Source organism: Aotus nancymaae, unplaced genomic scaffold, assembly GCF_030222135.1.
Source record: "Aotus nancymaae isolate 86718 unplaced genomic scaffold, 86718_ANA_hifiasm-v0.15.2.pri h1tg000108l, whole genome shotgun sequence".
Classification (NCBI taxonomy): Eukaryota; Metazoa; Chordata; class Mammalia; order Primates; family Aotidae; genus Aotus; species Aotus nancymaae.
This window is the reverse complement of record NW_026988523.1, coordinates 23,462,392-23,479,735: the sequence shown is the minus strand read 5'-3', so window position 1 is coordinate 23,479,735 and position 17,344 is coordinate 23,462,392. Positions and strand designations below refer to the sequence as shown.

The 17,344-nt window shown below is 34.4% G+C and overlaps 1 protein-coding gene and 1 long non-coding RNA gene across 2 annotated transcripts in view; one reads left to right on the top strand and one right to left on the bottom strand.

The window, feature by feature from the left end:
- Positions 1-17,344, top strand: part of LOC135272305 (uncharacterized) — a 144,567-nt gene that overhangs the window by 34,122 nt on the left and 93,101 nt on the right. The window lies entirely within an intron of this gene.
- The window catches only part of RGS21 (regulator of G protein signaling 21), a 55,340-nt gene that overhangs the window by 11,408 nt on the left and 26,588 nt on the right, over positions 1-17,344 (bottom strand). The window contains exons 2-4 of the mRNA XM_012444689.3: positions 10,441-10,511; positions 6,009-6,085; positions 1,513-1,679 (exon numbers count right to left, since the gene is read on the bottom strand). Coding sequence (XP_012300112.1) covers positions 1,513-1,679; positions 6,009-6,085; positions 10,441-10,451 — 255 coding nt within the window. The 5' untranslated portion in view covers positions 10,452-10,511. The remainder of the gene's footprint in view (positions 1-1,512; positions 1,680-6,008; positions 6,086-10,440; positions 10,512-17,344) is intronic.

The following is a 17,344-nucleotide window of genomic DNA, read 5'->3' as shown; positions in this document are numbered from 1 at the left end:
AAAAATGTTAGGGAAATAAACTATTTTATCAACATTGATAGTTTATTATATATTATAACCTTAAATTCAGCTATAATTAAAAGATGACATTTCTTATTAGAAGATTTTTCACATACAACATTTCAAAATATTATCCAAAAGCAACTACTGTTAATTAGATGAATTCATCAAGGAGGAAAAATATGACTTTCAAAGCAATATAACAATAAGTAGGATATCTGTACAGTTAATTTCAAAGCATTTTAGGGAATGACACATCAATCAACCTGACAAATCTTATATGCAACATTGTCAATTTTCCTGAATTATGTATTGATTTTTAGATGGCGACTTGGAAATAAATGTTGAAATAGCTTCATAGGAATTAAAGTTCTTTTATCCCCCATGAATTCCAGGCCATACTTCATTTGTTCCTGTGACTATTAATGTGATACTAGACTAATATATGCTACAGTAATTAATGTCTATCTAAAACTTGAACTATTAGCAATTTTGTAACTTAAATTATGTCTCATCTTTTCTGAGAGTGTTTACATTTTATCTAGTCTATCTTTTTTCCTGTAAATACAACCATCCTCTCACTCCATGAACCTTCCTCATTTTGGAACAGAATATATAGTGATGGTCACTTATAAAGATACCAACATTTTACTCTTGTAGGAAAGATGACTGGTGCTAGTGGTTTATGTTTGATACTAGCAGTTTAATGGAGTTTCCTGTTTGTAGACTACTTATGCATGAACCCTCTTTGCTTACATAATATATTCAGCAAGAAATCCAAAGCAGTTTACATTCTTCTAAAATTACTTAAACTTTACTGTTAAAATTTTAGAAGAATGTGAAGATGATCATGGTTTTGGCTCTGGAAATTCGGTCAACTGTAAATGAGATATTCCACACATAAAACACTTTTAGGGGCTATTATCAGAGTCATTGCAGGTTTCTCCCCAAGGCTCGCTCTAGCTCCCTGACCTTGAAGCAGCACAGATGAGTCCTGATCACTTGGTACAGAGCCCCCCATCTTTGGCTCAATTTTACCATGAAAGAAATAAAGGCAAGTGACATATTAATTTGTTTAAATTAATCACCACATATTAATTTGTTTTTAAATATTCAAGGATGCTACCCATATTGTCTTTGTCTAACTCCTGTTTTGCAAAAGAAAAATAAGAAACTACACTGGAAATTCACATCATTTTGAAGTAGGATTTATTTTGCATTGGTTTTAGCACTGTTTGAGATATTAGGCGTTATTTTTCAAGGGCCTGAGTATTGTTCCAAAGAGACAGAAATGTTAGTATTGAAAGTATTGAATATAGTAAGTATTGAAAAATACTGAATCAATGAAAAAAGAGAATCATCTTAAGGAACTTCCATTGGAATCTACTGATGTTTTCTATTCAGACACATAGCAACAACAATTTGATTATCCCTTAGATGGATTTAAGGTCTTCTGATTGGGGCAGATCTGTTAGGGGATGGCGCTTCACTGTTCTGAAGTAGTTCACTCACCTCTTTAGGTGCATCAGCTTCAATGAATTCAGAATAAATCATCTTGGCTTTGGAAGCAATTTTTTCTGCATTTGTTGTTTTTTTGAAGTCTTCACAGGCAAGCCAGAACTCAACATTTTCTTCACTAAACTCTGATTTTAGAAATGTTCGAAAAGCATCTAGACCAGCTATGAAATATATGAGAAAAACTTTTGTATAATAGCATACAGAGTAGTAATATGACCAAAATGAGTAGATTGTATGTATGAGCACTTACTGAGTATTCAGTGGCCAATATTGATCATTCCACCTAAATGTAGTGTATATTTTAGTTGCTAGTTTTAGGAAAATTTATTTTGGATTAGCAATTGTTGACATAAAAAATATATATTTCTACAAGTAGCTTCATTAACCAAGAAAACCTGTACTTTTTCTTTTTCTATTTGAGAAATCTAGAAATTTGGAGATCTTGATGGTAGTTACTTCACAGGAAGTGCCATGGATCTTGCTTTTAAGATTTATTGCACTAAGCCCAGGTCAAATTAATGTTGTTATACTCAATTCAGGGTAAGAATATCTTTGTTGCTATGAGTTGGTACAGAAACAAAATTTGATGCCAAAGTGTTAAATTGTATTGGTTTGGGCTTAAAGCAAAGGAAGAAGAGCTAGCATTTATTAGTCTTGGGTAAATATATAGCCAACTCAATCTCAAAGCCAGGAAAGTGACTGGCAAGATATTTGGTGTGAATGCTTCTCTCCTGTGTCAATAAGCAATTTTAATTCCATAAAGTGAATACAAATATGTAGGGTTCTTCTCCAATGTTGCCTTAAGTAAAACATTGCTGCTTTCCATTCTCCCTTGTAGTACCTGTTCATGGTGTTTTCCTCCTCCTCCCAGGTATTATCCTTAGCATGTACTTCTCCAGAAACTTTAGACCAGGAACTACAAATGGACTCACTTACTCACAGGCTTGTTTACTTTGGCTCGAGTATGATATGCTCTTTTAAATTTAATAACAACAGGCAGGGCTTGCAGTCTGTGATTCCCATGAGTCTCACCTCTTCCCCTTATCTTACTTTCAGTCAAATTTACACTTATATTCCTAGAGGTATTTGATATTGTGACCATTTGTTTAGATCCTTCCTTCTCTATTTTCCTCATCACAATGTGCCAGGAAACATTCTTCTTTGGTATACCCAGAGCTTATTTGAGAAGGTAAATGCCTCTAATTACACAACAGGTTGGAAAGATCATTATGGTATTCCCACTGTAGACACAACTGAACCAATACATTTAGGTCATGTTATTCAGTGTCACAGTTTGTACGCTTTTGCTGGCTACCTCTGTTTGTGAGAATGTATATCTCTCCGAGGAGTAAAACATGTCAGCACTTTTGCCACTCAGAAAAATTTGCCTTCCAAAATGTGGGTGGTTTTCTCCTCCACCTGCCAGGAGGGCCCTCTTTGCATGTGCTCCAAGCAGCTGCTCCTTCCCTGCAGGCGGAGAGAGTTAATCCTTCAAGTTCCAAATTACAGGAGGAATAAGTTTTTTGAAAAGCAGGGGATAAGCAAAATTGACTACAGAAATAGAAAATAATAAGAGAAAAGTGAATGAAAAAAGGATTAACTCTGTTGTTCATTGGTTGTTGCCTGTAGAAAGCAAAAGTGAAGTTTATCAAGATAGAAAAGGACTTCCTGGAGCAGAATTAAAGTGTCTAAAAACACTGGATTAAAATAGATTTAACAGATTTTTAAAAGTTATTTGAAATAAAGTTGAAATAACATGTCATTGCAAAAGGTTATCAGGTGCCAGTTAAAATTCTTGGTTGAAATACTGGAGAGTGTGGATGCGGTTAATATATGAGCACTATATAAAAATTCAATTAACTTCACATTCCTCGCATTTAAAAATACATCCAAGAAGTTTCTGTGACACAAATTTAGTTATAAAAATCCTCTTAGTAACACTCAATTAAAATTTTTCTTGAATTCAGTTCAAACAATGATGAATTTCAGAGATTTAAACAGAATTTATGCTAAGATCTGTTTTATATAGAGAATAAAGTGTTATTTAATAATATGAAAAGAATATTGTAGAATCATGCCTGGCAATATTTTATATGTGCATCATCAAGGCATATGGAGCATCTCCTTAGGAAGATTTTCTAAATGCATCCCAGAGAGATGGGAAGTTAGAGATCAACATACAATTATTATTTTCTCCTGCTCGCCACTTTTAATGAAGGGCTACTCTCAACTAACAATGTCTTCCTCCTCCCATAGCTTCATTTAGGACCCAATGGAACAAAATAAACAACTTAAACAACTAAACCTGGGGCTGGTTATCTCTGTCTTGAACATGATATTTTGTTGCTCTACTCTGCTATACACACAGTTTGAATGTTCAGAAGATGCCAAATGATTTTAAAGTAGTATGGTACATAAAATTAAAATTATTATAGGAGGGCACGCTCCACAGAGTGGAATGCTTACTGGTTAGTATCAACAAAGGGTGTTAAATGGAATATGTCAGCATTATGGGGTGAAAACTAAGCTAACGTGTATACTTAGTGCGTGCAAAGTATGTCCGCAAATCAACAAAAACAACTAGGTAATTTGGTAAGTCCTTTAGCTGTTTAAAGCATTAGAAAGTATTCATGCTATTGCCATATCTCTGGTATTATAAAAAGCAAACCAAACAACTGTTCAGATGAATCTATGACTTTTCTATTTCATGTGGGCATGAAATATAAAATCCCAGAGGGTAGGCAGAGAAAAGAATTGGCATTCATCTCACCCTTCCTGCCTCTCCTCTGTAGCACTGTTCTATAGACTTCCACTACTCTGGAGCCTTCTGAATCACAACACACAGAGATAATTCAGTAAGGCTTTCAGCAAACTTGATCTGTCCCATTGGTTATACACTTAAGGAGAAAGGAAATACACCACGTAACACTTAGAAAACTGCAATTTCATATTCTAATGTCTTTAATATATCTTCTTAGGTGGATTCTGGAAGTTACATGGACTATTTGATGTTTATGCTTTAAAAATTAGTCACTTAGAAATAATATGTTTATAGTATCTAAATTCATCTAAGTCAGTCTAACTTTATACATAAATAAGCAGCTATGAAGAATTTATTCAGCTTTATGTGTTTTACATTTTTCTAATCTTATTTTTATGAATTTAAAATGCCATTTGATTTGTACAAATGATACTATATTATAAACATTTTCTATCTACGTTTCACAGTGCCATTTTTCCCCTTTCAGAAGAGATAGAATTGCAGATTATTTGTAACACAAACAGAAGTTATATCTTTGTAAATGATTATTTTGTATATAACTTGTGTCGACTAAGATGTTGTGTTAAAGCCTAGGATATTGTATTTATAATTGGCCAAAATGACCTTACTGAACCATTCTATCAATTATAAATACATAGTCACAATATACATATTAATGTACAGATATGCATTTAAATATGTTTTCATATTCACTGAAAATGAGAATAACTCCATTGATATAAAGTACTTTAAAATACTTTTTATTTGGGCCAACAGTACATGTATATCAAGTGACTTATTTAAATTTTCAACTTTTCAACAGTTTGTATGTTTCTTTCAACTTGTACCAAAGACTGTCATGATATACATCAAATTATGGTGAGCCAGCTGGGCGCAGTGGCTCATGCCTTTGAGAGATCGAGGCTGGCAGATCACCTGAGGTCAGAAGTTCTAGATCAGCCTGGCCAACATGGTGAACTCCTGTATCTACTAAAAATAAAAAAATTAGCTGGGTGTGGTGGCATGCTCCTGTAGTCCTCGCTACTCGGGAGGCTGAGGCAGGAGAATCCCTTGAACCTGGCAGGTGGAGGTTGCAGTGAGCCAAGATCTCATTACTGCACTCCAGTATGGGTGATAAAGTAAGACTCCATCTCAAAAACAAAAAACAAAATTATAGTGAACCTAGGGCTGGCACAGTGGCTCACACCTGAATCCTGGCACTTTGGGAGGCCGAGGCAGGTAGATTACTTGAGGCCAGGTGTTTGATACCAACCTGGCAGACGTGGTGAAACCTGTCTCTACTAAAAGTACAAAAATTAGCCAGGCCTGGTGGTGCATGTCTGTAATTTCAGCTACTCAGGAGGCTGAGGAATGAGAATCGCTTGAATCTGGGAGGTGGAGGTTGCAGTGAGCTGAGATCATGCCACTGCATTCCAGCCTGATTGACAGAGTGAGATTCTGTATTAAAAAAAAAAAAGTTAAAGTGAGTCTAAGGAACCAGAAAACTTCTCTTGATAGTTCGAATTTTCCTTTTGTTTTAACATACGGAGTTCCTACAAACTTACTTTAGGCCCAACCTGATTCCATTTAGATTTTAGATTTTTATGAATTTATGATTGTCAAGAATTTTAAACTTCATTAAGTTCATACTTTATGATATGTTACCAACTTTCAGAATTTGTTTATATTTAATTATTGTATTTTAAGCCTATTATTAGCTAGATCTTACCTTGGTTGGTTAAAAGTGTGTCCATATTTTCAGACCATGTCATTGCTTCCGTAGTTGGTGACCTGTAGAAACAGCATCTACCCTTGAAAATAGCATTGTGATCTTTTTCTTCTGTAACCAGTAATAATATTTGAGTTATGTATATTTTGAATTACATCATTCAAATGGACTTCATGCTGTTAATCAAACAGCCAAAGGTCAAAAAGTTATATAATGTTATTTTACAGCAGATAGTTATAGTGACATAAAGTGGGATGTAATTTGACATCAGCAAATTATTTATTAATCTAGCTGACAGTGTTAATATTATTTAAAAATTCTAATAAAGGCATAAAAGTTATTGGTTCTATGGATCAATGGTGAATTTCTTTTCAACTATGAGTATATTATTTGTTAATTTATGTAGCATTACTCTAGTCAAAAAGTTATGATAGCAATGGTGATGAATAAACTATTTTCTAAGTTTTTATAGTATAAAAAATTACCTATTTCTTAATTATGCATCTCAAAAAAGTTCAAAAACGTTTTAAGAATTTCTGTCATGTGATGATCTTGAAAACATTTTGTTCATAATATTTCAAAAAGTCTTTTCCTACTCTGAGGCAGCCTTTATTTCTCTTTAGACTGGTATACTTCTAGGTCTGAGCTGATTTATTTAAATCTAGGAATCTGTCAAGACAGAATAATATCTTTTCTGAAACAGTCAAAAAATTTATAGACTTAAGTCTTCTGCAGAGGGTTACTTTTGGGGATGTGATGTAGAAATAATAAATCAGGTTTAAGATATAAATTTTTTGAGATGCAAATATATCATATATTATTCCTCTTAATAAACAAAGATCCTGATGAAATAAGCCCCTATCCATAGAATGCATCTGCTGCCCAGAAAAAAAAAACACGTTGGATTATATAGCTGTGATGTGCAAATGACTTAATTATAGAAAGAGAGGGTCCAGTTTAAAGTTTGTATTGAAATTATCAATAATATAGAGAAAAACTCATATATGGTAATTCTTATAAAAATTTTGTGTTTGCACAGCAAGGTGACTAATCTTAAATTTATTAGGGTGAAGTGATTCCTGTGCTTTTGTATTCTCTGACTTCCTGTAATTTGCTGCAGGTTTTATAGTTTTTGCTAGGATTGATTGTACTCCCTCTACTGGTGCAGTTGCATTTTCAGTTCATAATGGTCATCCTCATTGAGGACACATAGTGAGGACAATGTAGCTAAGAACCCATTTTACTATTTTCCATTACTCACATTTCCAATCTTAAATTTCCTTCACCAGTTGTAAGCAGCTGACTTTCTTTTCTCCCTTGACTTACTAAATCTTGGGGACACAAGATTACCTGTGAAACCATTTGGAAATGGTGTTTTTTTTTTTTTTTTTTTTTTTTTTCATTCAAATGGACACAAAAATTAGGTTGCTCAGTTTCCATCTTTCAGAAATGGAGGATGAGACACAATCCTAATTTTACATTGGGATGGATGAGACATAATCCTTAATTTTACATTGAAGAGATTTTGTGTACTCTATAACCTGTTTCTCAAATAAGCTTATGTTATATTTCATATAAGTCAAATATTAGATCTTGCAGGAATTCTAAAGTTATCATATGGTCATTTAAAATACACATGCTTAAACATATTCTTATTTGTATACTAAAATTTGGTTGTTAGCAGGGTATTCAAATTAAAAGCTACTTAGACCTGTGGAACATATGCTAATGAATAGGATAGAGAGGAACCTGGCCATGCAGAATGCCCATTTTGAATGAGGAGCAGGTTTCCAGAAAAAACAGTGAAAAATAGGATCTAGACAAATTCATTCAAAGACAAACATCTGTATTCCGTTAGTGTGTAAGTTATCTGATGACAGGACTAAATGTTATTTTTTAGCACCGAGAACAGTGTGTCTGGTCTATGAAATATTGAACATATTAACAAATAAACAACAGATGACCAAACCACAACTATTGGCACATATTAAAGCCTTCAATGGAAGAGGGTAAATGACCTTCAAAATTCTAATAAATTACAATGATAAAAAATTATTGAAAGGTATAGCTAAATTGTATTAGCTTTAAAGACATAGGGTGTTCTAGGCAAGAGAAGAGGAAAAATGATGTGAAAATATCGCTGGCGAATCAATGGATCATGATGGACCTCACTCTCAACTCTGAGGTATATAAGCTTGGAGAGAATCCACTCTAGAAGGCATCAGGACGAGTCATGTCCTTTAGGGACAGATGGGTTTTACTTAAGCCAAAAGCAAAAAGGCATATTCCATGAAGAGGTTTTTGGATGTAAAGGAGTCTTTGTAGAATGAAGGCATTTAAATAAATAATAGCCATTTTTATTGTCTTCATTAATGTAGAGAAACAGTGAAAGAAAGAAAGCAAAGTGTGGGAGATGGTATGGAACCAAGGATAAAAGAAAAATTCCTAATGTTCTGAATGATGGAGATATAGTATTATAGATATATATATTTGAAATATAGAGATCTATATTTGAATCTGAAACATTGTAAAATGTTACAGATATTTTATAGATAAACACATGGAATACTATAGATAATAGAATTATGGATATGGGGATATCTTCGTATTAAGGTCCATAAAATGCTGACATTGTTATAAAGAGAAAATATTGCCCATCAGCTCTGAAGGAGTACTTCTACTGGCATGTAACAATGCTTGGAATGCCCTCAGCTCATTCTTTTCTAACCTGTTTCTTATCCTGAAAGTTAAATTTTGACTATCTGAAATGTTGAAAGAGTTGGAGGTCACACAGCACTTCTTTTCAGAAATTAGGTAAAATGTAACTATTTTAAGAAGTAATGCTTGTTTGTTATCAGTTAAATTTGTAAATTTTGGGGTGTCTTGTCATTCTGTGGAAGAGCAAATTGGTGTTTATGAATAAACTGAAATATAATATTTATCACAGCACTAAAATGTGCAACAATGTATTGTATGTTTATAATGTATACCACATTGTGTTAAGCATGTCGTATACTTTACCTCATTTCATCTTGAAAAATAACAGTCTGTTTTATTCCAATATTACCAATGAGTAAAGAGGCTCAGATATACAAGTAAGTAGTGTAATATTCCACAGACAATATTGGACAGAGTTAGAATTGAAACACACGTGTGTGTGTTTGCTTTATCCCAAATTCTCTCATATTTCTTAAATATGAGAGATGAGTTAATACACATATATTTGTACTTTATTCATGTTTTAGAACATTTATAATAGCTATCTGGAAAGTGATTTTTCTGCAATAGAGATTTATCATACTTCATAGAAATATATTTCCTCTAAATAATAGTGAAATTGTGGTAACCAGCTGCTCAACTGAAAGTTTACACAAGACAGAGATTCTTAAAGCTTGTATATTATCAAATAAAAATAGGACATGTCTTGTGGTAGATGGGAGTAAGAAATATCATCTTGTGTTTTCAAGAAATGTATCTATATAAATGCTAAGAAAGATATTGAATAAAAGTTGAAGAGAAAAGAGGGTGATTGATTTTAAACTCTACTGACTTGGTTGACTTTTACTTAATATGTGTTATCTGAAATAAATGGACAATGACCACGCCCTCATTTCTTTTTTTCTTCATTTCATTGAATTTTAACAGAAGTTTTGTCTGGCTCTTCTCATTTGTGTGTTTATTTCCCGTAAAATTGGGATGCATAATCAGAGTAGGTTTTTGTTTGTGTATGATTTGCCATGAAAAGTCACTGTGTCTTGAGCCAAAATTACACTTAGTACTTCATGGGGTTTTGGCTGTTTTCCTTTCTATTTTCTTCATTAGGCAGGTGCCATCAAGGCTAGCAGTACCCATATTATATGTCCGGAGAAGAGCCAGGCCAGATGGGAACTGCGTGAAAGCTACCAGTTATCTTGCTAATTGTGCCAGCTAGAACCAGTTGTATTGCATTAAAAAATGTGGAATCCAACAACTTAGCTGTTCACACTCAATTAGCAGTGTGCTGGAGAATGGAAAATTCAAGCAAGGAGTCCATGTGCTCCAGGAAGTGACAGCTGCTTCCTTACCCAGCATTTAATATCCATATAAAAATTTTTCAGTAAGTATTGTGATAATTTTTGTAAGGATTACGTATATGTTATATCTCTAATTCAGCTCATAATTTTAAAAAGCATTACATAAAGAAGGCTCAGTGGTCTATCTTGACTTTATAACCTTTCTTTAGCCCACATAAAGAATAAATTGCAAAAGTAAGCCACAAGTTCTTGACATATTTTCAAAAAGAAGAATAGAGAAAGGAGAAAAAAATCAGGAAGAAAGACAACAATTAGCATATTTATCACAAATGAAGGATATAAACATCGAGACTAAAGAAGACTCAAATGCTTCATTTGTACATCTTCTGTGATAAAAATAGCTGGAAACAGCAACTCACTTCACTGGCATTTTTCGTTCCACTGTCTGTCACGGATGATGCCGAGTTTCTCTTTCTGACTGATCTTCAAGCTGAAGGTAATGTGACAGCAGGAACATTACAATTAGTATGCAAATACCCATCCTCTGGGTTACAAATTGGCATTCTTTAAATCATGCTATTCTCAGCTTTTTTTCATTTTGTTATTAAGTTTTCCTTGGTCAAAGCACTTAAACTTCTAAGTAATTAACACTTTGAATAAATGTTACGTTTCTCAGTCTATGGCATCATTGAAATAAATTCCATTTGAAAGTTTGTTTTCTAAAGTTCATATTAATCTATTTACAAGACAACTATTGTTCACAGGAGGTTAAATCAATATATATTATGATATACATATGGAAATATATATATAGTTAGTATTCACCTTTATGTCTTTAATCTGTCTAAAAGATCATTTTGTTTTCCTTTGTTCTTTGATTTCCAGAGAATCTGAGGAAGGCTCTATATTTAGTATACTTATCTTATGTTTAGCTATTTAAGCAATTTTATTCATGAACTAAAATGTTCTAATAGACACTGCAGTTTTATTTGAAATTTATGCAGTTTTTATAGCTTAGTAACATACATTTCTCTCTTACTTTTAACCCTGGATCTCATGTCATTTTATGCCAATATTTCTTTATGCAATGAGATGTTTAATGTAATAAGGCTAATGTATTTATCAAAATAAAGACAATATATTGGTAATTTTAATTATAGTCAAAGTTTTATAACTCCATGCTTTGTCAAGCTTTTACCTCAATGCAGTAGAGTTCTTTGGTAGTAAAATTCAACTGTTATGTGTTTATGACCCTCAGTGTCGATTAAAAACTCCTGAAAGATTGACAGTTTTTAAGGTGGAAGAAAAAAAGGAATGAGAAGAAGGTGGAAAATGTTTTCTTTGACTTAGCGTGGAAGTGCCCTAGTTGATCTATAGAAATGCTTAGTATGAGTGGCCCTGGACTAATGAGATTGAGAGAAGTAGAAGAAATGACCTAAAAAGTCAGTGTATCATTAAGAAGGGAAATCATCAATTAGCACAATCCCTTTTGTTAATTCAAGCACCATTAAGTAATGGTCTTATGATAAGCAAAAACTGAATCATTAAACATATTTTGACTTTTTGTTTTGCTCAGGGGGGATAATGAAGTATTAATTTTATGATATATGTTTGAAAATAGTACAGTTTGGAAAATAAACTATTAACATTTAAAGACCCTTTTGGTAAAAATAAATGCAAAGTCTTTAAGAAATAGGAGCCAGGAATAGGCTTGTTTTACATTAAAATGTTAAAACAAAAATTTAAATTTCTATTTTGAGTTCAGTGCAATTGTAAGCATGCTTTTTCTCATAAATCCTTCCACAAACCACAATTATTACTTGTTTAATGTGCACTTTCCATTACTTTCAATCTTCTTTTCTTTGTTCAGAAAAACTAAGCATTGGATTTTATTTATCAAACTTAAGCCTCATAATACAATGGGCAGGTGAGGAAATAAGCCTTCTTATTAGGCTGAATGATGCTTTATTGTATCTTGACAATTCAATTCAATGTATCTTGACAAAAGATTGACTGTAGATTCTGTTGGGGCATCTAAATATCATCAGCTTGTAGTCCAATGGGTTTAGGCGCCATTATCAGAGCTTATGCCCAGCATGGCAAGCTAAGTATACAGCCTTCCCTGCAAAGATGTTTGTGTCCTAATGCCTGTGACATGTGAATATATTACTTTTTGTCACAAAAGAGAAGTTGATTATCCTAGATTATCCTGATGGATCAGGTGTAATTATAAGTGGGGAGGAAGAAGGGTTAAAGTCTAGTAGTAGGATATTTGAGAATGAAAACAAGATGTTGGAGTGATGTGAGAAAGGGCTCAAACCAAGGAATGTAGGTGGCCTCTAGAAGCTGAAAAAGGCAAGGGAAGAGATTGTCTCCTCAAAGCCTCCAGAAGCGGCCAGCCCTGCCAACACCTTGATTTTGACCCAGTGAGACTGGTTTTGGACTTCTGGTCCTGATATGGTTGGGCTGTGTCCCCACCCAAATCTCATCTTGAATTGTAGCTCCCATAATTCCCATGTGTTGTGGGAAGTACCTGGTGGGAGATAATTGAATCATGGGGGTGGTTCCCCCATGCTGTTCTTGTGGTAGTGTATAAGTCTTATGAGATCTGATGATTTTATGCAGGGTTTCTCCTTTTAGTTGGCTCTTTCTTGTCTGTCACCATGTAAGATGTGCCTTTCAGCCACTGTGATTGTGAGGCCTCCCCAGCCAAGTGGAACTGTGAGTCCATTAAACCTCTTTTTCTTTATAAATTACCCAGTCTCAGATATGTCTTATTAGCAGAATGAGAACAGACTAATACAGGTCCCCTGGACTCTAAGATAATAAATGTGTGTTGTTTTAAGCAACTAAGTTGGTGGTAGTTTTTTACAAAAGCAATAGTAAATGAATACATTTAGGAAACTTATTCATCCTGGGCAATAACCTTGACCTTTCTGAGTCTCTTTGCTACTGATAGTACTGATAATACCTATCTCACAGGGTTACTGTGTGAAATTAAAAGAAAATATAACAAACCATCACATCTTATGTAGGATTATTTATATATGCTTATTTATTTTGTTTCCTTTCTCCTTATTTGACATTCACAGAAACATGGTTAAAATAATAATATGGGAGATCTTATGGATAATACTGTCATGCAATCAATGGAAATTTCTGTGCAAAGATATGAGATTCATTCTGCAATATTTTTGAATACATACATTGTACAAGAAATCATAGATAGGTGCTGTAGGAATATAAAACTTTAATCAGACAGTATAAAATTGTTAATTCTGGATAATTAACATGATGAGGGTGTGTGTGGAATAATTGTAAGACTGAGAATAAAGGCAGGTGGGAAAGTTAAAGGTCATGTTTAACTCCATCAATATATATATAATTTTTATTTGTCAATTACAAAATTAATTAATTTAAAAAGTAAAGGGGAATTGACAGAATCATAGAAGATATTTCTTTTTATTTTCAGCTTATGGGCTAAGTTAATGACACAAATTATACTCATAAACCACTTTAGGGCTATAATATTTTGGGGAACTGTACTCTGCAGTCAACTTCCTAGTTTAAAAAGTAACATGGTTCTTTGTCCTGGAAATTGCAATAAAACGTTTAAGAAAATCTTTTAAAAAGTATAGCTGGTCCAAGCATGAGAGGACAAGGCTGGCTGTAATGGATGGAAGAGTAAACATCAGTGGGATTATGCCTGTGCAGAGGAGATGGGGTGAAGAGGGTCAGAGGAACAGATTTCAAATCCGGTAGCCTGAAAGAATGATGTTTCCACTCATGATCATGCCAATGTATTAAAAAAAACAGGGTTAGGAAAATCAATTTATAAAAAAAGTTCAGAAATGTGTAGAACATTTAGACATGGTTTGCTTAACTTTCCTGTCAGAGGTCATAGTATCTTTATAGGCCTGTTCAAAGACAATATAGATCGTTTAAACCTACATGAGACTCCTCTATTCGCCTAAGAAGCTACTGCTGTTTATACGTCATTATTAAAGGTAGGATAAAAAAGTTACTACACATTAAATTCTGGTACTTCATAATTTAAGCAAAAGTATCATATTTTATTTTGATGCAAGTGCTAAACAAGGATTATATTTTTTAAAAAAAATGCTGATTTAGATTGTATGACATCCAAGTGAGAATGTCATGAAAGATTTGTGGAAAAAACAGTAACATTTAAAATAATTGAGCATTTTTATCTAATGATAGTGAAAGTACTTCAGGCATATGTGTCAGAAACTTTCTGAGAATTATCTCCTTGGTTATTCTATGAGATAGTCAATATTTTTATTCTTATTTTAAATATGAGGAAACTAAGACTCAAAGAGGTTAAATAACTTGCTCAGTTTTACATACCTAGAAAGGGGAAGGTTTGGAGTAAGGCTGAGTGAGGGCGACTCAGTATTTAAGTGGTAATGAAAGTTAAATCTGTTAGATTTAGTTTAACAGGTGAAATGACAGAGAAAATTGGAGCTGAGAACTGAGGGGCCTAAATGTTCATTTATTCAATAAATATTTAAATACTTCAGTGACTGCTGAATGTAGAGCAACACCTATATTTTAAGAATAGAAAAGGGGCATGATCTAGGGAAGAAGATTTAATGCAATAAGCCAGAGAAAAGCTAGCTTATTCCAGAGTGGCATGGAATTTCCTTTAAAAACACTGTTCACAGGCTTTTGGGAAAAAGCAGGATTGATCAAGAGGTGAGATGACAAAGAGAGGTTAAGGAGAATGAGGAGCATAACATGCTGTGGAATCTGTTCAGATGGTCACTTGCGCAGGTCACAGCAAAGGAGACCAACAAGAAGGAGACTAGATGAGCAGGACCGTTCACCACCAACTGCACCGATTGCTACTTGTCTGTATTATGTTCCTATTCAAGTTATAATAGGAAAAGAAAGATTAATTTTTTTTTTGCAATTGTCTTCTTAGATTTATATAATAGGGTTACATAAGCAGTTTATTTTAGGACTAAATAATTTAAAAGTTAATTTTCTTTTTATAAACAAATGGGAAGAGAAAATTATATTTTCTTGATTCTTCTTTGCCTCAAGTTACTGTTATATGAGGTTCAATTTATAAAGCAATGAGCCTGAGTACTGTATGGTTCATCAATTATTTCTGAGAGCAGTTCTAATAGAGAAGTTAGAAATGTTTTGAGCAATGGCAATACCAGTGAAATGTGTCTGATCTCCCAGAATGGCTGCCTGGAAATACAATGCTCATTTGGATGTGTAGTTCTTAGTATGCTTGTTGACAAATCGGACACATTACTTGCTAGTCACACTTCATGATTGTATGTCCTGTATGTATTTCTTTGCGTTTTCTTAGAGCATGTACTGTCATTGATAGTCAAAGAAAAATCTGCTTTAGTAAAATAAAATATTTAGAAGTTCAAGATTTCTGATGTAAGTAAAAATGTCTTTTCTTATGTTTTAAAATGAAATATCATTTTTTACTTTAGCGAATTCATATACCCCAATGAATTAATTAAAATTATAGTGTGATATAAAAGTATTATATAAATTAAAAAAATCAGCTTTTGGGAGGTGGAGAATGTTTAAATCCACATTGTAATCTCACAGTCCTCATCATATTTGTTATCATTTGCTCTGTTGCAGTTTTCCTTACTATAGCTGAATATTTTTAAAACACAAAGATAAATAATCATTTAATTGACCTTTTCTCCTGTGTTTTACATTTCTGTCTTGCCATTATGTATACACAGCATCTGTTAAACTATTGTCATGAGCTTATCTTTCCTGTCTTTACTGTCTGGTAAAGACCTCAGTATTCAATGCAAAAATATGCAAGGCAGAGTAGCAGTCATGGGAGATATTAATAAAGCTAAGTAATATAATTTTAAAAGGAAGATTAATTGAAATCTGTGTACATCTTTAGCCAGAATTTTTTTATTAACTTTTTGTAGCTCAATGGAATACCACAATCTAGGTAGTACAGTTCTATTAGGTAACGCCACAGTCTGGGTAGTACAGTTCTATCAGGTGACGCCACAGTCTGGGTAGTACAGTTCTATCAGGTGACGCCACAGTCTGGGTAGTACAGTTCTATCAGGTAACAACACCACAGTCTGGGTAGTACAGTTCTATCAGGTGACGCCACAGTCTGGGTAGTACAGTTCTATCAGGTAACAACACCACAGTCTGGGTAGTACAGTTCTATCAGGTGACGCCACAGTCTGGGTAGTACAGTTCTATCAGGTGACACCACAGTCTGGGTAGTACAGTTCTATCAGGTAACAACACCACAGTCTGGGTAGTACAGTTCTATCAGGTGACGCCACAGTCTGGGTAGTACAGTTCTATCAGGTAACAACACCACAGTCTGGGTAGTACAGTTCTATCAGGTGACGCCACAGTCTGGGTAGTACAGTTCTATCAGGTAACAACACCACAGTCTGGGTAGTACAGTTCTATCAGGTAACAACACCACAGTCTGGGTAGTACAGTTCTATCAGGTGACGCCACAGTCTGGGTAGTACAGTTCTATCAGGTGACGCCACAGTCTGGGTAGTACAGTTCTATCAGGTGACGCCACAGTCTGGGTAGTACAGTTCTATCAGGTGACGCCACAGTCTGGGTAGTACAGTTCTATCAGGTGACGCCACAGTCTGGGTAGTACAGTTCTATCAGGTGACGCCACAGTCTGGGTAGTACAGTTCTATCAGGTGACGCCACAGTCTGGGTAGTACAGTTCTATCAGGTAACAACACCACAGTCTGGGTAGTACAGTTCTATCAGGTGACGCCACAGTCTGGGTAGTACAGTTCTATCAGGTAACAACACCACAGTCTGGGTAGTACAGTTCTATCAGGTAACAACACCACAGTCTGGGTAGTACGGTTCTATCAGGTGACGCCACAGTCTGGGTAGTACAGTTCTATCAGGTGACGCCACAGTCTGGGTAGTACAGTTCTATCAGGTGATGCCACAGTCTGGGTAGTACAGTTCTATCAGGTGACGCCACAGTCTGGGTAGTACAGTTCTATCAGGTGATGCCACAGTCTGGGTAGTACAGTTCTATCAGGTAACAACACCACAGTCTGGGTAGTACAGTTCTATCAGGTAACAACACCACAGTCTGGGTAGTACAGTTCTATCAGGTAACAACACCACAGTCTGGGTAGTACAGTTCTATCAGGTGACGCCACAGTCTGGGTAGTACAGTTCTATCAGGTGACGCCACAGTCTGGGTAGTACAGTTCTATCAGGTGACGCCACAGTCTGGGTAGTACAGTTCTATCAGGTGACGCCACAGTCTGGGTAGTACAGTTCTATCAGGTAACAACA